At 39.1% G+C, this 22,298-nt stretch overlaps 1 protein-coding gene across 2 annotated transcripts in view; it reads right to left on the reverse strand.

Annotated features, from left to right (window-relative positions):
- Nucleotides 1-269: 269 nt before the first annotated feature.
- The window catches only part of TM2D1 (TM2 domain containing 1), a 38,858-nt gene continuing 16,829 nt past the window's right edge, over nt 270-22,298 (reverse strand). The window contains exons 5-8 of one of the 2 annotated variants that reach the window (XR_010589993.1): nt 19,049-19,122; nt 12,393-12,532; nt 1,192-3,914; nt 270-891 (exon numbers count right to left, since the gene is read on the reverse strand). Coding sequence is in view for 1 of the 2 variants with exons in the window: in XM_042851396.2 (XP_042707330.1) it covers nt 12,422-12,532; nt 19,049-19,122 (185 nt within the window). In the remaining variant the exon portion in view is untranslated. Of the gene's footprint in view, nt 892-1,191; nt 3,915-7,704; nt 7,802-12,392; nt 12,533-19,048; nt 19,123-22,298 lie in introns of those variants that run through there. The other variant, XM_042851396.2, reaches the window with a different exon arrangement.

The raw sequence follows: 22,298 nt of genomic DNA on the forward strand, positions 1-22,298 counted from the left end.
CATGTGCTTTGCTGGATTGGGGCCTAAGTCTCTTTCTAGTCAGAGACAAACAAAATGAGCGCTGAATACACACAAAACACTTCTGCCAATTTTGTTTTTTAAAAGTACCACCTAAACTACACTGGATGGCTCATACTTTATTTAGAAGATGCTTTATTGTGTCAAATATGTAATGGAGAGGTTATGATGCCCTGCCTTCAGAATGTTAATGCGTTAAAATGGAGCACTGCAGAGAACGTTAAACTTTCAGATGATAATGAAGCCAAACATAAAGCTGTCACGTTTTTAATAACATGTGAAAAATGTATTACCACACACCTATTACACAGAAACGAGGTCGAGAAAAAGAAGACATACATGAGCTTTGGCTACTCTACTGATTCTTACAGGTACTGGTGTACTGCATTAGCAGCCACCCTTTGGACTCTGGTGCATAGTTATGACTTGTTCTCCTTTCCCATTATCTCAATTTGTATAACTACTCTACTCTATGGACTCGGGGGGGGAGGGGGTGTTTTTGCAATGCAGGTATTTATACCCTGGACAATGTTTCCCACCACACTTCTTGATTAATATTAACATTTTGCCTGGTTATAACCTGCTTAAACCTCGTATTTTCTGCACGTATTTCAACCTGGCAAGAGATCATAATCTTTCTCAAATGCAGACCTTGTCATAGTTATTAATGCCTTTGTCACCTCCTCAGTATCTTACTGCAATGAGCTTTACTGATCACTTGGAAACTTCAGGTAGTGCAGAATGGAGTTTACCCATTTACTAAGTGGCATTTCTCACAATGAGAATAACACTATTGTGCCATAGTTTTATTTACAGGTGCAACTGAAGCTGCTGGTTTTAATCTAGGAGGTCCTAAATGGTTTGTCTTCACTACTGAGGCCTTGGCTACACTTACCGGCAAGTTCGACGGCTGGAAATCGAACTTCTGGGTTCGACTTATCGCGTCTAGTCTGGACGCGATAAGTCGAACCCGGAAGTGCTCGCCGTCGACTGCGGTACTCCAGCTCGCCGAGAGGAGTACCGCGGAGTCGACGGGGGAGCCTGCCTGCCGAGTGTGGACCAAGGTAAGTTTGAACTAATTCGAAATAAGGTACTTCGAACTTCAGCTACGTTATTCACGTAGCTGAAGTTGCGTACCTTAGTTCGAATTAGGGGGGGTAGTGTAGACCAAGCCTTAGGGACTCTGCCCCTCTCCATGTCCGATCACAAGTGTGATCAGCTGAAGTACAGACTAATAGCCTGCAGTTTTAAGTGGGAGGGAATTTGGGGGAAAGCTGTTAATGGGAGTCCTCTATACTTAAATTCACACCCCAAGTTGGTTAGAATGGGCCCAGATGTATTGATTCTGTTGCTATGCTGCATGGTTCACCATTTACATAGGCTTTTCCCTGTGCTGCAAAGGTTTTGAGGTTTTTGAACGACAGAAGTCTCTCTCTTTTTTTGGGATGGGGATTCAGAGTCAATCAACTGGCTCTGAGTCAGTAGGTTAACTGTTTAATTTGTTGTGTAATTATGTATTAGAGTTCAGCAGCATGCATTTAGGTTTCAATTGGCCTATTTTATACATTTTCTCATAACTTATAATTCAACACTGCATAGTTTCACCGCATGTCAAAAGTAACCACACTTCTTGTGGGAACTTTATGAAGATAAAATGGATTACTCTCATCTGAGATATTTGGGGACAATTGTACTGAATCTCAATTTTTAGACTAATTGCATTTTTAAAGAAAAATAATGAAAACAAACACTGTAAAATAAAGAATTGATCAAATCTGGGTTTCAAAGTGCTAAGGAGCATAGGAAAGGCATATTTATTATCTTATGTGTACATGAATATTTGTCTGTTGTGGTGAATTCTGCACTCCCCAATTTTGTATTGCTGGACTTGTATTGCTCATCAGCCGATCTTGTGGTGACTAAAGTTGTTGCTTTTTATAATTAAATGCCATTATTTACAGTAGATCTCATACACACTGGAAATGCAGACTTTAGCATTATGTACATTTGTAAGCAGAAGGTTAAGCACGATATTTAAATGGTGAACTAAAATGAGATCAAGGCTTAAAAGCAAATTGCAATGAGGTATGAGAGAGGTGGTAAGTGGACATTAATCACCACACAGACTTAATCAGGTTTTAAGCACTCCTGGGGAAAACACCAAGACTCACTCACATAGGGTCTGATCCTACCAACACTTATGCCTGTGAATAACTTTACTCGTGGGAGTAGTCCCACTAATATTAAAAGTGTTTAAAAAGATCCGGACCATATTCTGCCTAAGCTACAATAGCAACCACACAATCATTTTGTCCTAAGGGGATTTGAGAGTATAAGTAGTTGTAACCTCACTCAAATCGTCACCTGACGCATGATAACACACATGTGGCTAGGGAGCATAAAGATCCATTTTACCATGTTCTATCCCTTCCCATAGTCTATTACTCTGACATCAGGATCACAGACAATCAGTTATTGCCAAAGACAGGCCTGCTAAAACCATGGAGCTAGTGCCTTCTCATGGGACTGAGCTCATTGTCTCAGGGACACATTTAGCAATCACAAATCCCGGCTTAGAACACTAGCCCATCTCTACTCTTATTTCAACACTTGCACAATGGACTTAAACTACTACTAAAATAAAAATTCCAAGTGGATAGCAACATTTCCATAGATATACAATTCATTGTGACAAGGCAGTTTTATTAGATGCTTGGAAATACTAATATGCTTCACCATTTAACTCTACTCCCTCAAATACAAAACCATACAACTCCCAAACTCCAGCCTACAGCAAGTTTAACGCCCTCTTTGGGATTGTCTCAAACAGTAGTAAAACAGATCCAACAACCAGGGTGAGTACAAGATGATCTACCCTTGGCTGGGAGGGGAGGGGGCACAGAGGGGAGAAGAGGTAGAAGTGAGGAGGTGAAAAATGGGGCAGATATCCATCCATTGTTTATCTTTTCAAGGAGTAGCAAAATGAAAAATTCTACAACCCCTTAATTCTGATTGTAGAAGAGGGACAGTGATGTAACTGTTCTCAGGGAACAATATTCTTATTTTGTGGGAGGAGGTGAGCCAAGATACTTAAGCTCTAGAGAACCTTTAACACAGGAAGCTATTTATCATAACAAGCTTGGTTGATACTGCTCCCATACTGAACCAATTAGATTAGCCTATTTCGTCATACTTCATAACCTGGGATGATAGGTTTCCAAGCATGGTACAGTGCAGTAATTGAATTTTGATCAAACACACATGGCTCATAACCCTGTATGTGAAACTTTCAGAACAGTTCACAGCTTTTAAATATCCAGTCAACATGTTGCCAAAAGTACAGGATGTACTTGATGCAAGTGGGAAGGAGGAGAGAGAGTGTGCTGTAACTTGGTACAGTTGTAAAACAAACATTTTTTATTCTGATTCTGTTCCTACTTTTGCAAAGGAGCTGGGAGAAAGACAGCGAATGTCAAGTCAGTCACTTTTCATCCTAGCCCCCATACCTCCCAGATACACACTTACATTACCACACACTTTTAAATTCAAGATACTGTATGAGATACCAGGAATTGTGTCTGTTAGCATGATGTTCATTGCTCATGCTTATTTAACAAAATAACTGAAAAGTGGTGCACATCATCCTCTTGATAGGGCTATAGTGGATGAGATCATGAAATGACAGCCCTGAAAAATAAAGATTCCTTCTTTCCCCGGCTTCCGCTATTGCCAATGCAACGCATACAGTGGCGTAGTCCTGCTCTCTTCAGACTATGCAGGGACAATCAGTCACACAGACGTTGGTATCAGTCAGGTCCTTAGCAGATAGTGGCTTCCCATTACATGTTTTCCGTATGTCTTCCTCTCAGTAAATGCAAGGGGTTTGAAAGAGGTCTCTAAAGAGAACAGAAAATAGTAACCATTTCATTCCCAACAATTTTTGGTACAAGATGTTTAAAATATGTCCAAAGCACTGTGAATCTGAACAGCAAAATGAACATTGTGTGTTTTGGTACTTGTTAAAATAATACGTCTGATAAATACAAGTTACAGCTGCCTAAGCATGCTAGGGCTTTTTAGAACGGTGGTTCCCGAACCTACATGTTTCAGTAATAGCACTACTGATTCGGCTGAGAGCTTTGTTTATATTACGCTGATCCAAATGACCAAAAAAGATTGGGAACTTTCCACCTCACAGCCTTCTTACACACCTGTTTTGGAGCACAGGTGGGTAAGTGAAAACAACTTACAGCTTCCAAAGGGGAAAATGGTGCTTTCCAGGTTTAACCAAAATGTGGACCCCACTTGGTCTTGCCTTTGGGTCAGGACCAGGTACAGTGACAGGGTGCAACCACCAAGTAAGCCTTCTAAACTCAGAACAGAGTCCAGGAAAAAAAATGACTGACTTAAGCTGTTGCAGAGAAGAGGAGACAGAAAAAGAACTTAATGTGCCACACGTCAAAACTGGGTCCAAGTTTCAGCTCAAGGCAAGGTTAAAAAACAGGCCTGTTTAATCCTCTTAAAGAGAGGATTTATACAGTAATTACAGTAATGGAAACTGATCTTTATAATTCTTATACCAGCTACAGACCCGCTGTGTCATATGCATCGACAGAGGTTGCTAGCTACTTTTCTTACGGACTCCAGATGCAAACTTGAGAACAGACCGTTCAAACCTACAGAGGCAGAACTATCAAAACAGAGCCTGCGCATGTCCAAGATCTAATTAGGCTCAGGGGCTAAAGATAAAAAATCATAGAAGAAACTGGGAGTATGCTATTTTTTTCTGTTAAGATGGAGAGATGCTGTGCAATATATTTTAATTTCTTGTTCATGGAATTTGTGGAACCAGGTTTTCCTTTCACACTGTGTAAACAGGTTTAGAATGCATTTGTTTTTATCTTTCCATTTCCTTTCCTTTGTTACAGCCTGAGGTCCACAGAGACAACACAATGGTAACAGCATCCTGTTCTGGCACAAATTCACCTCACATTCACACTCCTGTTAATCTTTGTTGTGCGAGAAAGAACACGAGTGCTAAATCTTTGCCTGTGTACTAAACAGCAGCTTCAGCAGACCTAGGAATTCAGCTATGGGGTTTGGTTCCACCTACAGGAAGCAGGAGGCAAAAAAAAAAAAAATCATGCTCTCAAGCTTCTTCTGTACCTTATTCCTCAGGTCTAGAACCTGCAGCCAGGCTTGTTGAAGTCATCTATCCAGTGGTGGAATAATGATTTTGCTGCCCCAAGGCCCTGAAATAATTGCCGCCCCCGGCCTCATATGAACTTGTTTTAGTTTTTTTACAAATTTGTTTGAACTAAAATGAAGTTAAATATCATTAAAATAATTGAACATTTACAAGTTTTATTATAAATAAAATTACAAGTATAGCGGACCCTCACTTGAACGCGCATCTGTATAGTGAGATTTCGCTTATAGCACAGGACCACGCATGGATCCAAAACTGAGAACCGATTAATTTCTTCCTTCCGGTCTTATTATTAACGTTTAGGATTCTTGTGAGTATGTTTACTAAATGGCGTCGCACCGTCATTGGTGGTTTCAATATGCGCTATGATTGGTAGAATCACGGCATCACTGATGCCGCGATTACAAAAATGCTGCTATTATAAATTTGTCGCCCTAGGCGTAGGCCTTGTCAGCCTAGGCAATAATACGCCGCTGCATCTATCCAGCCCAGTTCTCCTGACTTCATTCATGTAAAGGACTCCGACTGGGTGCCAGGTCATCTCTAAATACTAATTAATATAGTTCTGAAGAAGTCCAACTTCTCCAAAGTCCTTCAGAAATTGGTGAAGGAGGTCCACAAGAGACAGGTATTTTTTGGCAGCTGACGCATGAATGAATAGGGTGTTATGTAGCACATAGATGGAAATATGCTTTAAAGTGGAAAAAATAGATACAACCATGCTTGACATATTATGGATCATTTTGGTCTTCTAATATCTGGTTAAACATTTGGAGAAAATTACAAAGAAAGACAGCAACTTTGACTTAGGCTTTGTCTACACTGGAACCTGAACGACAAAACTTTTGTTGACCGGGGAATGAACCCCTTTCCCACCTCCCCAAAACGACAAAAGTTTTGCCAACCAAAAGCACCGGTGCATCAGCTCTCCGGCTGACAAAGCTACCACTGCTCGTTGTGAGTGGAAGTTTTTGGTTGGTGAGAGAGCTCACTCCTGCTGACAAACAGCGGCCACACTGCATGCCTTTTAGCGGCACGACTGTATGGCACAGCTGTCTCGTTAAAAAATGCGTAGCGTAGATGTGGCCTTAGAGTTTGGTAGGACTAGAAAGCATCACAGTGTAACAAAGACTGGCTTTGGGATGGGGGCAGGGAGAACAGCAGCAGTTCCTGATTAAAACCTGATCTAACAAAACACTAAAGCATACGCTTAAAATTAAGCATTTGGTTTAATGGAATGGGGCCTATGTTACTTTTGTGGTTAACTGCCTCCTGCAACTGCTTGTTGAAAAGAATATATCTAGTACATGACTGCTGATTAAGATACATGCCCTTAGTGAGAGAAAAGAACTTGTGTAAAAAGCCTAAGTCCACAGGTGCATATAAATATATGATGGACCTTTACAACAATGAAGAGAGTGTAAGAACTCAAAGTTACCAGACTGTACACGTGTATCTTAGGTTAAAGAACTGTATTATGGCATAGTAGAGAAATATAATTGAATCATGTAATTAATTACAATCACAATATATGACTATGAGACAGCAGAAACATATGGTTGCCTGTGCAAGTTTATCTTTGACATTTCCCCAATTGAGTGTTTAAGCACACAACTGTAATGTTCCCAACATCGTTTTGTGTATAGAATATTGATAGAAATTGCAGCAGAAGCAACAGGAAGGGCAGTGGATCCAGAAATGGGCTAAATGAAGCTAAAAAAACATGAAAAGATGGAACATGTGAGAAGACTGAATACACAGAGCTGGGTAAGCAAATATAACCCAATATACTCTTGAGGAACAAAGGAAACAATAGTTGATGGGGTCACAACAGATGTTTTCCAAAAACTCTGATAGAACATTTCAAACACAAAGATCTTCCTGCAGCTCTGAACCGTTTTACTGGCAGGCTACAACAATACACCTTTGGAAACAATAAAGCCGAGCATTTCAAGGTTTGATCGGGTACAGAAGTCAAAGCAGAGAAGTGATATCTCTGTGTAGTAAGTGGAGAGAGAAAAAAGCAGCAGAATCAACAAAACAGCATCAGGAGACATTAGCTATTTCCCCTGCCATTTAAATCATTGCCGTCCAATAGCCGTCAGAGAGTTTGCTCTTTAAAATGCTTTTAAAACAGTTTTCCTGGAAAACATGGTATGTGCATATGATGATGATGAGGTATACAGGTTGACGTGCACAACTAATGCAGCCATGTCCTACGCACACACAAAACCAAACAACTACACCACAATGTATTTCCTATTTTTATATAAAAATTTAAAATAATGTATATATTTTATATACATCCACCTTCTCTAATTTCCTTCTCACTGTACAAATCAATGCAACGTGCCCCAAAGTGATTCCTTTGACTAGGTACTACACTACACTTCAATACTGCAGTGATGCATGCTGTAGACAGAAAACCTTAAGATAAAGAGAATGAAATAATGACAATGTTTATGGAGAATACATGGTCTTGTGGTCTGACTGGCATTCAGGTGATATGGGTTCAATTCCTGGTTCTGCCACATCTTCAGCAAAGTAGTTGCTTTCTGCCCCTAAGTTCCCCATCTGTAAAACAGCAGTAATATTTCACCTCACAGGGCTGCTGAGAGGATAAGTTCATGCATGTCTGTGAAGCAGTCAGATACTGTGGTGTTGGTGGTTGAGTTGGGGCAGGAAAATAATTATCTAGATATATGATTAGGAATTTTATTGCCTTTCTCTACAGACAGAGGCAAACCAAGTATTGAGGGAAGAGCTCCAATCCTTTGAGAGGCTTGTTCTGAAATAGTAAGATCACTCAAAACTAGAGAAACAATAGGGTGAGCAGCTTGACTTATGGGAGGATTCCACAGCATTGAGCAATTCAGAAAATCATGATAAACACTTAGATGCCTACTACTGCAGACAACGTGTCATGAATTCAGTGGTCTGGATTTACATCTTGCAAAGATGTTTTTACAGTCCTTATGGTAAACATTCAGTGTCTGACTCTTACAGCATGAAAATGCAGACCTCATTACTTCTTTAGTGATCTTGTCATTATCATGTGCCTGCTCAGTTAAGCCTCTCCAATTATTAGTATTGACCACACAGCTGAAGTTTAATCACGAGGATGCATGTGTTGAGCCGCACAAGATAGTTCAAGCACAAAATGATGTGCTGGCAAAAGCTGGAGGAGGTATGTAACTCTTGTGATGTCTGTGACATTGTATGATTAAAATATGACATGTATATCATTGTTGCTACCACTGTTATACAATTGCAACAAATCTTATACGAAGTATATCATATTAAGGTATCAATGGAAAAGTTACAACCTATCAAATCTGATTATCCTTGTTTGTATGTCTTTGTATCTAAAGTTATGAATATTGACTATGTACCAGTATTTCAAATTTGTTTGCTCCATGGGCAACACCCACCAGGTAGTTTACATTCAGTCTAGCCAGTATATTGTGAATGGACCATTCAAGTTGATGGCCCATTAATGAACACAATGGGCCATGGAAGAAGCTTATCTATGCTTGGTGGGCCTTCCTGTGGACGTTTTAGCCAGAATATGGGTAGTGGCTGCTTCTATGACTCATTGAAGCATGCAAGGGCATGTGATTAGCTCATGTGACTCTGGACTCCATCTTGTGCCTGTACTTTTCCACAAACTGCACTGAGGGCTTTGTTTGGGACAAAGAAGTTTCCTTCACATGGGAGAAGGTATAAAAAACCCTTGAAGCATCTCCATTTTGCCTCTTTCCTGCTGTGATCTCTGGACTTATACTAAAAGGAGCATTCCAATCTTTTGCAAGTTACCAGAGACTTTACAAGCCAGCAGTTTATTCCATCATTGCTTCAAACCTGATACAAAAACTCTGCAATGCTTGTATGTATTTGATAAGAAGACAGAAAATACATTGACTCTATATAAATCCATGGTACATCCACATCTTGAATACTGCGTGCAGATGTGGTTGCCCAATCTTTAAAAAATATATTGGAATGGGAAAAATTACAGGGCAACAAAAATGATTATGGGTATGGAACAACTTCCATATGAGGAGAGATTAATAAGACTGGGACTTTCAACTTGGAAAAGAGACTACTAAGGGGGATATGATAGAGGTCTATACAATCATGACTGGTGTGGAGAAAGTAAATAAATAAGAAAGTGTATTTACTCCTCATAACACAAGAACTAGGGGTCACCAAATGAAATTAATAGGCAGCAGGATTAAAACAAACAAAAGGAAGTATTTCTTCACACAACGCACAGTCAATTTGTGGAACTCTGCCAGAGGATGTTATGAAGGCCAAGACTATAACAGGGTTCAAAAAAGAACTAGATAAATTCAGGGGGATTGGTCCATCAATGGGTATTAGCCAGGATGGGCAGGGATAGTGTCTCTAGCCTCTGTTCGCCAGAAGTTGAGAATGGGCAATGAGATGGATTACTTGATGATTAACTGTTCTGTTCATTCCCTCTGAAGCACCTGGCATTGGCCACTGATGGAAGACAGGATACTGGGCTAGATGGACTTTTAGTTTGACCGTGTATGGCTGTTCTTATATTCCTTTGACCATTTTAACTCTCTCATCTTTCTTTTCTCTTATAAATAAGCCTTTAGATATTAGATACTAAAGGATTGGCAACAGTGTGATTATTGGGTAAGATCTGAGTTTTATATTGACCTGGTTATGTGGCTGATCTCTTGGGATTGGAAGAACCATTTGTTTGATTAAATTCAATTGATTAAATTAAATAACCACTCACCATTAAGTCTAGTGTCTGGGTGGTAAAACAAAGGCTGGGATACCTAAGGAGACTGCATTTCTAACTTCTCGTTAACCAGAAGTTTACTTTTGTTACTGGCTTGGTATATTTTATGGAAGAATAACCACCAGTTTGGGGTGGGTCTGCCCCATTTCTCAGCAGTTTGTCTTGAATCTGGTATTCTCAGCTGTGACCCACTGAGGCACGGTGACAATGTCAACTTCTGAAAGTCTTCATAGAAGCAGCATGTTTTGAGGAGGGATGTGAAGGAGAGGGACACAGTTAGTAAGAGGAAGGGTCAGAGGAAAATAATCTGAAGACAAGAGAGAAATTAAAGTTGGCCAGAACTTCGAAGGCCTTTCTGTCTAGTCATCCTTGGGTGTAACATCACCACCATACACAGGCTCTTACGTAGAGGAGAGGGAATATGAAATGGGTGGCAAAATCGTACAATCCTGAGCAGTATGAAAAGGACACAAACAATCACTCCATGTTTTGTTGCAGTTATATGAGGGGGAATAAAGGATGAAAACACTTTCAAGGTGGACAGGCCTAAAATAGTACTTGTTTTTGCTGAGTCTCCACACAACGTGCCTCTGTACTGACAGATGCTCTTCCCTGCTAAACTTTCTGTTCTTGGGAGTGGTGTAACAAAGACATGTACAAAGATTTTATATAAATGGATGGACTTGCCAACATGTCAAATTTTCATCCACTTTAAGTTTTCACACACAAATCAGCCTCAGCATCATTTAAAAGATAATAATATGGAACGCTGCAAGTAGTCTGGACATGCTAAATAACTGTGTTCTTGAACTATACCTTAAATGTACTCAATATAAATAATTTTAAACCCAATTCATACATGGTTTACTTTTCTTATATGTGGCATATACTGATAACACCCTGATTGCTTAAAAGTAAGGTTATGTTTATGTATGGTGTTTTTTATACTTATCCTTAATTTAGATTAAAAGGAATCTGACTAGCTGAAATGACACAAATTTTCTATGAAATAGTGGTCTTTGGAAAATTCATATATCGCTTAAGAAAACATTGATAAGGAAATATTAAAATAGTTTTGAAGATTGTATATAAATAAAAAATCCGGAAATGTTATGTGAGAGGTTATAGTGAAGACAATGTAATGTAGATTTCTGGTCCAAATTAAAACAGTTTTTCTGTAATAAGCTTGTTTCAAATCTACTAAATGGTTAAGGGAATGTTTAAATTAAACAGTATGAAGATATTGACTATCAAACATCAACACTGAAGCTTCTCACTGTATCTTTCATGACCTATTTTTGGTAAATCTTGGATGTCACACGGAAGTTTGGTAACAAAGCATTTTGTGAGACACCCAGGATATATGTTTCATTAAAATACAAGATGCCTTTGTCAACAAGGACCAAATAAAAGAAGTGTAGGTTAGAGGGATAAATCCACATACCTATATTTTATTACATCTATTTAGTATAAAAAATTGTACTTCTGACATATTCTGTTTCATTAAAACATAGGTACATATGTTTGGTAAGAACTGTTTTGAAAAAGATGGCGCACAGATGATGGTTAAAACAGTAATAAAGTTGATATCCATGAAAGTCAACAAGTTTGGGGTTTTTTGAGACTGAAGGTATAATACAGGCAAAATAAACAGGTTCTATTCTAACTTTGATGCATAATGTCTACTGTGCCTGTTGAATGAGGGTGTTCTATTTATGGCATTACACTTTTCTATCCCTTCCCCAGCTGCTGATTATCATTATTAAACTGTGAGCCAAATCAGGCAACTTCACTGAAATTTGTTCTTTAATTTAAAGAGGTTTTCCATGAATGTAATAGGATTGCAAAGGATATAAATCCTCTCAGATTTTGGACCAATCTTTTTAAAATTAGGCTCTTAAGTCTTTTTTCTGACTTTTCAAAAAAATAAAGATGTCCATTTCATAACTGTTACAGAGACCTTACAATACTGGAAACAGTGACACGGGTTTTAGACACGGGATGATATCCTATGCCTCCTGAAATCAATGCCAAAACTCCCACTGACTTCAACAGTGCCAAAATTTCTCCCCAGATGCTTTGTCTGTTACTAACTCACATTGAAAGATAAAACATTGACAGTGCAAATTATGAATGTCTGCATAACTCACAAGTAGCACAGCCTAGAAGTCATGAGCTACGTGTTCACAGAAATGGAGCAGTCACACAGAAGAGACTTCTGATGTGAAGTCTTGTGCTTGATGACATTTCTCTAAATATCTTTACCAGCTTTTTTCAATACACAACATTTAATATGCAGTTACATAATTCTAATAAAGTGTCATTAATATAAATCAGTTATCAGGAATTTCAGTGGACTACTGAATCCAATCAATCAAAATGTACCTGTGTGTAGACAACATTTCCTGCCAGACTTAAGGATACGTCTGTGTTTTTCTGAATGTCTCATTGGTAATACTCAGCTTGGTAAGCCTTGCTCCATAGTAATCTATAATGTAACTAGAGCCATCGGAAGGTCCAACGATCTAGAAAAAAAAAACAAGATTTTCCAATATTAATTAAAATGTACACACTTTTTTGTGCTAATATCTCAATTATTGTTAATTTGTCCATCACAAAATTAATCATGCTCAAATTACAAATTATAAACTGGATTCATTTTGAAGTTGTGCTGCAGTTTAACCATTTTAGTGAGTACTCTCTTTGAAGCAAGACTTCCCTAGAGCTCCTAATCAACCAAATTACAGTGGTGAATGAGCTGCTAGACTCTGGCCTTAGACTGAACCAATCAGGATTTGAGCCACAGCAGGCTGCCTTTTAGAAGATCTTGCTGACAGATGGATGAGCCCCAGAAAATGTCTCCATTTCCACAATAAGGGAGGATAGATGGGAGAAAGAAACTGAGATGATGGCAGCTATTTTGGGAATATGAAACTGGTAAGGAATGGGGCCAAAGAAGAGCTTCACTGGGATTTTTCTGCAATTGATAAATGGAGGTAGAGGGCCCAAGGAGATGAAGAACAAGAAGAGAAAATTGTGAGGGGGAGAGGGGTAAGAACTGTCCTCAACTGTTCCTATCTCTGATGGGAGGCAAGGCTACTGGCATAAGGTAAAGTTTTAGAGCATATATAATTTAAAAAACCTGAAAAACACTAACATAACATATATTCTTTTATAAAACACTTGCATGTTTTAAGTTATGAATTGAATTTTTTTCCATTCCTGGTCTTCTCTTGTGCTAAGGCTGCAAGTTGTAGCTAATGGGAGTTGATTTTTGAAACATGAACAGTATCAGAAGGAAGGAGGAGAATGAACCCAGAATCTTCTTCCCTTAAAATCATAATGTCCAGAAGTAAAAAAATAGCCCATAGGGAGGCAGCATGGTCTACTGAATAGGACAGAGGGCTGGGAGTCACGAGACAATGGGTTCTTTTGGTAGCTCTTCCACCATGTAACCTTAGGCAAATTGTTTCACCTCTGTATGATTGAGGACATTTGAATTCCATGAAGATGGACATGGCATAAGAACCTGAATAAAGACAGAATAGGCCCTAGAATGTCAATCTTTTGCTGGCTGTTTTCAGAGTATGGTGCAAAGCCCAGTTATTTCAGTTGCTTTATTCTTGACCTTTTTGGCACTCCTTCTCTCCCTCCACCCTTCATTCTTTGCGCCAATGGACAACTGATCCCTTTTGTTGATGAAGGTTTCTCTGCTTTGTGGGAACATCGTTGTGTCTGATTTGATTATTGTTGTCTTTCAGATTTTTAGACTATTTTGATGGTGCTTGAATGCCTCAGAGTCAATTAAGTAAAATTCAACTTGTACTGTATGACAAAATTATTATGTAGCAAGCTATTCACCCCTGCCACTTGGTGCTTTCTTGAGCAATCCCTTACAGAATAGTGGTTGTTACTGGTTGAGAGATGTCTCAACTGACTTTGAGAAGCAGGGCAATGAGGCAACAACATTTCCCCCTTAACATGTTACAAAGCTTCCCCCCACTCTCTCTGCACCACAAAAATCAGCTCAGATGGCAGAACTAAACCAAGCTCCCTTCAATTCTCCTTTAATGCCTTCTTGATGGACCAGCAGGTATTGACTTTATCTCCTTCAGAAACACAGGAATTTAACCTTCTTCAGGAAAGTTGATGGTGTCTCTGTGCCTACAGCTAATTATGAAGGGGTTCTGAGAGAAGAAGGAGAAAGGCAAGTAAAAACTGCTTCCGAGCAAAAGCACTACAGGCCAAAAACCCATACTGAATATTTACAACCAGGTGACACTAATAAGCAACACATGCTCCATGTTTTGCTTGGACTAGCACTGGAGAAGAAACACTAGGTTCATCCCCTAGTATGTCTGTGACTGAATGCACCCCCATATTCATACCCTACACACCATAGTAATAATCTTTGTACAAAGTATGCCTTGTATGGTTGTGACGGTCTGTACCCCTATGTTCACCCCCTTTATAGGACTATGATAAATCTTGTACAGAGCATGCCTTGTGAGTATCACTTGAAAACTCATAATTTGTTGTTCATTATTGTTCTAGTAAAATATATGTGGCAACATTGTATGTAAAGCTATAAGATACTACTATATGATGTTACTAAGACATATTCCAAATCTGGAGAGCTGTCACAATCTGGTTCTACAGAGATAAAAGGCTAGCCAATGCCTCATCCAGGTGTCAATAAGATCAAATGGGCCTGGTTAAGTTGCCTTTCTTTGGCAGGAAAGCGGGTGTGGGTAAAAAAACCCTACATCTTGACAAAGGAGCAGCTGGGAGTTTCCATTCACACAGACTTTCTGTCTCCTGAACTTTAGCTGGAGATGACAAAAAAAAGAGAAGGATCTATAAGAAAGGAGAGATGTCCAAAGTAATCTCTCACTTTCTCTCTACCCATGGCATCAACAGCACTTGAAGAACAAAGGAAGCAGCATAGGACTGGGGAGGGATCCTGACTGAAAGAGTTTCAGCCAGTAAGACTGTTGGAACCTGTGGCGAGAGAGACCTTTGCCATGAATTCACTCTAGCTTGTTAAGTTAGCCATTAGTTGTGTTTTACTTTTATTTTCTTGTAACCAATTCTGACTTTTATGCCTCATTACTTGTAGTCACTTAAAATCTCTCTTTCTGTAGTTATTAAGCTTGTTTTACTGTTATCTAAACCAGTGTGTTTGGGAAAATCCATTTGAGATAACAAGATTCATGAGTATCATTTTCTATTAGTAAAATGATGGAGTTTATATGAGCTTGTATTGTCCAGGTGAGGGCTGGGAGAAAGTCTGCAACTGGGAATTTGCTGGTGTTGCTCTGTAGTGTAATTCATGAGCGACTGGCTATAGCACTCATACTCCATAGCTGGGAGTAACTTACATGATGGAGGCTGTATGTGAGCAAACCAGGAGTGGTAGCTCTCATGGCGAAGCAGTGTATAAGGCACCCCAGGTTGGAGAATTGAGGGGACACAGCTGTTCATCAGTTCAGATTGTACCCTGGGTACAACTGTCACAAAGGTATCACTAATAACTCTCTGGTCAATAATATCATGGTGAAATGGCTACAGCAGCATAGTATGTAAAGTTATGAATATAAGCTGAAATCATGACTGAAGATGTTTACCAGACAAGTCTGGGAAGTGGGTAAACCTGTATCTCAGAGACAAAGGACAAGGTGAGACTTCTTGCCAGGTGTCATTAAAACTGATGGCCAATTGTCTGTCAAGTGGCCATTCTTTGGCAAGGAATGGGTCAGGAACAAACAGATTTGCATCTTCGCAAACAACAGCATGAAATCTCTTTCATCAAAGATTCCTTGTCTCTATCCTCACAGCAGGAATGAACTTTATCTAGGGTAATCCTCAGGAAAATGCATTTCAAAGGGTGACTGACCTATACAAGTCAGGGCCCAAAACACCCTAAGTTCTCTCTCCCTATTTATCTCTACTTCACCTAAGATGACAAAAGAAACAGTCTTTAGACTTTGGGAGCAGATCCTGGCCTGAGAATTTGGTCTGGGAACATGTGTTAACAATTTTACCTTGAACCAAGTCTAACTTGTTAAGTTTTAGCACTAGAAAACATTTTATCTTCATTTTTCCTATAACCATTTCTGACTTTAAGGCCTTATACTTGTACTCACTTAATCTCTCTCTCTCTCGTTGTAGTTAAATAAACTTGTTTTATTCTTTAATCAAATCTAATCCGGTGTTGCATTCAAATTGAACTGTATGGGTAACTCCATTTAAAATAGCAAACTACTGGATATTGATCCTCTTAGAGGGGCAATGGACCTAAAATATCTGAACTGTCCAGGAGAGGGCTAGACAGTACAGAATACGCGTTTTGCGGGAAAATTCGGGACTGGGAGTGTGTTGGGTTTGCCCTATAAGTGGTAACCAAGGCTGGTGGAAACCAGAGTGTGACTGGAGTATGCTGGCAGGCTGCAGCTATACACAGACACTCAGGGTGTGCTCCGCCTGCTGCTGGCTGTTTGTGAGGGGCTCAGGTTGGGAACTACAGCGGCAAAACATCATGAGGCACCGCTGGTTGCAAGGCAGGTGGTGACACAGCTCCTCACTGGTCTGAACAGCACACTAGAATGTCATAATGTCATACACACATGGCAGCTAAAGAACAGTGGTTTAATGTACATATACAACCATCTGATTTAGAATTTTTAACATGGAAGACAATGCAAATGACATAGAATGCACATGTGCCTTTGTGGCTACAGTGATGAAGTTAAACAGGAAATGCTCAGTTGGGCTTTAGTTCAGTCCAATTAGTTTAGCAATAGCTACTAAGGTAATAACTTCAGCATTGCAGGTTTTATCTTTGCAGATCTGTATTAGAAAAGAATATGCAAGTTTATTCTAAATTTTCTTTACAAATACAGTAGCATGAACCACAGACACACTGTTCTTTCTTCTCCCATTAGGCCATACACAATGTTTGAGATGATGGCCCAAAGAAAAAACATTGCTATCCCATGGGGGAGTGGGAATCGTTTTGGGTGGAAGGAGACGAAATTAAACAGTGTGGGAAATAAGTGTATGTAAAGGTCTATGGTCAACTGGAATAAATATTCTATCAAATAAAGGTAAGTTATTTTAGCCTATTGTGGCCACAATTTATAGTGGCCTTACAAAACAGGTTGTATGATGGTGCGAGGATTTGTTCCTTCCTATTAAGATGCAAAGAAAGTTTACAACTGACAATAAATTCTGTATATTTTAGCACAGGAGAGAGAAGTTACAATATTCTCTTCGGCCAGGATCAAGAGTTAACTACATTCTTGGTCACCTTTCTCCCCAGTGTACATGATTCCATCATTGTGACACTGATGATTTGCCTCAAGAAAGTGTGAGAAAAAGCACATATTGAGGTAAAACTACCAACTGTACGAAAAGCAAAACTGAACAAAAAAATTGAGTTTAAGTATTCTGGATGTGACTGATTTAGAAAAGATAGTTGGAAATCAAAACACCCCCCCTCCCTTCTTTTAAATAGACCCATTCTGGAATAGAGAAACTCCGGCAGCTTTGTGAGGCCACAAGATATCACCCCCAGTTGAAGGCCTTCAGGAATCCTAAAAAGACCCTTCTCAATTAACATATGTCATCCTTTTGCGAATATAGGTAAAATAGCAACATCAACTTTCTCCCTCTCAACCCCGCAGTCCCTCAAGTCATGGGGTAGGCCAGCAGCTGTTCATATGTAAACTTGCAATTGAATTTTATTTATTTCAAAATATTAAATATAGAAGTTGGACATCACATGCACGTGCACCACAGTGCAAAACACAAAACCCATGTGTTATGCCTTCTTTTTTCTCACTCTTCTATAATACCTCTTGTGTTAGAAACACTGACCAAACTGCTACTAAGCTCACCTTTTGATTGAGGGGGGAGGTGTGTTTCTGATGTTTATAGAACACCAGTTACTATAGTATTTCCCTTTCCACTCTGGGGAATGTGCAGAGCACTAACCAGAAGAAGTAAAGCAGAAATGAAAATGGAGCAGGAAAGCCAGACCATGACTGTGGAGATCTATGCTTACCACATACTGTTCTGCGAACAGAAGTGCTGGATATATCCATTTGTTTTAACTTTTAAAATGGTACACAACATCCAACACATTCTGGTCTGCAAAGCAAGCATCTGGTTGGATTCCTGAAGTTTAGGAAATAAATGCACAAGCTTTACAAGCCACCTGGGGACATTTTTAGTGTTTACTATTCGGCATCATCACTGCCTCCTTTCTCCTGGTCTCCAGTAATTTGCTGTGTTTGTACAAAGAAATACTAACTATAATCCAGGCTTCTGTAGCACCACTGGTCACCATTTTAGAGGTTGGTTAATTTTAATAAGATAAACTCTGATAATCTATACATGTCAAGGAGAGGAGGAGATTTTTTTCAGAAGTGCCTAAGTGAGTGTGGAGCACAGGTCCCATTGGCTTTCAGTGGACTGTGGCACTTAAGTGCTTTAGAAAATGTCACCCTAGGTCATTAGGTTTATCCCTGCACCCTCTTGAATGCATTTACACACATCTTCCTGGTGATATGTTAAGCCAGGGATCCTAAATACAATCCTAAATCCTGTGGTATTTACCACTCCAAGCCACATGTGACCTGGCCAAATTACAGTGCTGGACAACTAGATTCTGCTTAAGTTCTCAAATAGTTTTAATAGGATACATCAGTCTTCACTCTGCCATATCACATATATGCAGTGTTGCTTTGTGTGTGAAAAAGCTTCCAGGTTACACTTAGAGGTGGTTGCACTGCAGTGACTGGAAGAAATATCTAGTTGGTAATTTATTTTAAGATCTCATCTATATACATTTAAATCTATTTCCTATGATGCACCCTCTGCAACATCATGACTGAGAAATCAGTACCTGGATTTTAATGTGTAGGATAGTCAGAAAATTCTCTTGAAGCCAAAAACAGACTGGCCCCTTTTTTGGACTTTATCAGACTTTTAATAAACAAAAAATTGATTTGTATCCTAGTTTGAAAGTGTAAACTTACCTGCATTGAAATGAGAATGAAATCAATTAGGCTACCAATTCCACAAAACCCTACAGTGCAGAACTTTAACAAACCTAGAAAGGAAAATAAGACTTAATTACAGCCTTAAGCAATTCTCTATAAAGTTTATGGAACTTTACAGTTTCCAGGTGCGTAGGCATTTCCCCCCCCCCCCATCTCCTCTCCCCCACCCCCCAGAACATTTTACCATGAGAGTGAAATTAACACAAGAATATTTTCATTAATTATCAGAGTCTTTGTTTTTACATTTATGCACCAACCCGTAAAGAAACTTGCTTAGTTTAAAAGATTTAAATACAAAATGATTTTAACAGACACAATTCTGAGAAAAGTAAGAGAATGAACATATTACTGTCAACTTAAATTACTGAGTTTTTCTTTTCTCTTGCTGGATGCACAGTTAATCTTAAAACAAAGAAATCTTTGCGCACTGGAGCTCCAAAACTTATTTTAGCATGAAACACTTTCTACTGTCTCAAGTTGTAGAACATACTAATTAGACTTTGGAAACAGCTGCTGCATTACATGCTGGGTTTGAATATTGTTCTCATTGCTAGTGTATACAATACTAATCTTTAAGGGGTTGCCAACACTGTAGATACTTTTCTAGGAACTTTAATGTATTCATTCTAAATGCAGTGGAATATGTCTGTAAGTGACTAACAAATTATTGTTTCATTGAGATGATTTTCCATTAAAGGTCAGGCAGAACTGTAATAAAATGTGGAGATACTTAGAGGCTGTCTTTAGAAGCAGAAGGCTGCCTTAAATAGTTTATTGTACAGATTTCATTGTATGTGAACATTGTAAAAATTTCAAAAGCATCAAAGTGACTTAAGAAGCTTAAACCCCAAGGACTTTCAATGAAGCTTAAGGGGCTAAGTTACTTTTGAAAATGAGTGTCAGTCTCCTAAGTCACTTAGGCTCGTCAGAAAATTTTATCCAAGATTAGAAAGTGTGAAAAGGAATGTTTGTCTTTAACTAGGTCAAGTTAATTGTAGGATATTGTATGGGGAGAACTGTGCTGTCTTTAGCAGGGAATACAAGTTTATACCTGCATGTAAAATGCACAGCACACTTTGGATGCAACAGAAATCAACATGCTGGAAATACAGGATACATAGAGACAGCCATATTGTTAACAAAGTTGAAAAATGGAGACCTAATAATGAGTATGTGACTCTTGACCAAGAGGAAGAAAAACTGTTAGCAGGACGGCCTTCCAATGGACCAAAAATAATTTCGCTATGACACTATAATATGAAATGGTGTCAATCAATGAAGACACAAGTCATGTTATATATACAAAATTATAAATACATAAATGTTTAAAACAAATTGTTCTCAGTGGTTGGTATCTGGGACTTGCAGCAGCCAAGCATTTTAAGCTTTGCCATCAGTATTGGCTGTAGTGTCAAAAAACATAAGGGCAACAGCCAGCAAAACAAATGCCAGCAACAGGGGACAACAGTGCTGAGCTAGGACTAAAATGATGCATGCCAATTTCTCTGGTAAATACTAGAGTACCAAATTTATTATCTTTGCAACTGGAGCATTCCCCACCCAAAGTATTCATGGATAACTCTCCCATCTTTTGTCATGCTCTCAATACATATTCTGAACCCCACTGGAAGTTGGCATTTTAGGGACCCAACAAGCCACTTTCACCCCACCATCTGTACTGGTGTCAGAAGCAGAGACAGTAGCTCCAAGTGTGTAAGCACTTTATGTATGGAATTAGCTGCAAGATTTTATCATTCTAGTCACTTTCATTTTCCATTATTGGTTGTAGAAACACTTATTGAGCCCAATTTTTGCTTTGGGGAGTATGGGGAGGAAATGCAGGAAAGGAAGCAAAGTCAGAAAGGAGGAAGAAAAAATAAACGAACAGTGGAAGCGACCAAATAGTTGTAAGAGTAGAGGGGTAAAAAACAGGCCATTGTATCACAAAAATTGTGGGTTATTTAAATTTAAGGGGAGGAACTCCAAACCCGTCTTCCATGTAACAAACAAACTTTTTCATCTGTATTCAGTAGTTTGGATGAACCAATGCTCCCTCTAAACACAGCAGAGGGAAGTATATGTCTGCAAGAGTGTTTGTAATTTTCATCACATTTATGCAAAATATTTCAGCACTATTTACTCTTTAGTTCTGCTTCTGTCAGGGAATGGATGATCCCAAATAAACTGACTGTTGACAAGCAAGCCATTGTATTGATTTTATATAAAAAAATGCTGCGACCCCACTGCCCATCCCCCAACCATATTCTGAATATCAACAATGACACTTGGTAAAGGATTAGAATTTTGCAACAACCCATTCACTAATCAAAACTTCAGACTTTCTACAGGAACAACTATCGTGGCTATAGGTCTTGATGCGTTAAGGGTTTGAGCCTTTGATTATTGAAGTAAAAAAGCCTGGGAACTTATAGTTAAATCCATCCTAAGTGAGGAAAAAATATCAGAAAAATTAGGGTGGATGTCTTTGGAGCTAAAAATCCTGAATTACATTTTTTAAAAATGACTACCATAAAGCACAAGGGTAATTGAATTTTCGTGAACCTGAGAAATTTTGGGGATTATTGCCCTTCTGGATAATGTAAGATGCTCAAGGCTCTTGGAAGATATGCAATGCCAGCCATGCGTCGACTGGAATCAACCTTCAGCCCATGCTGAGGGCACCTGGGACCTGGTTCCATAGCTCAGGGGTTAGAGCATTGGACTTGTAAACCAGGGCTTGCAAGTGCAAACCTCACTGGGGCCTGAGCAGCAGTTTCTGGCTGGGCCTGTTGTCCCAAATTGCAAGTGTAGATTTAATATGGATTATACTAATGTGTAGAAGAGGAGAAAGTATTTTATCTGGAGACTAAAAAGAAACCTAAGACTGAAACAGGGCTACACTTATTTCCTTTACAAGTGAATAGTGTTACTTATTTGTAGCTATAAATTAATTTTTTAAATCCACATATTGCAAGAAATAAGAGCATATGGGGGTCGGAGGAGTGCTCTATGAGTTTCAGAACATCTTGTAAGCAAAGCACCTGACGAACACAGGAATTGCCATGATCAGACTAGTCCAGTAGCCTAACAGTGGCTAACACCAACGGCTTCAGAAAAAGGTGCAAGATGCCCTACAGAGAAAGTCTCTTCCTAACACAATTGGTTAGAGATTGGCTAAAGTCCTGAAGCATAAAGGTTTACTTTCCTTCAGGGTGGATAAAAATCA

The sequence above is a fragment of the Chrysemys picta genome, chromosome 8 (genome assembly GCF_011386835.1).
Source record: "Chrysemys picta bellii isolate R12L10 chromosome 8, ASM1138683v2, whole genome shotgun sequence".
Taxonomy (NCBI): domain Eukaryota; kingdom Metazoa; phylum Chordata; order Testudines; family Emydidae; genus Chrysemys; species Chrysemys picta.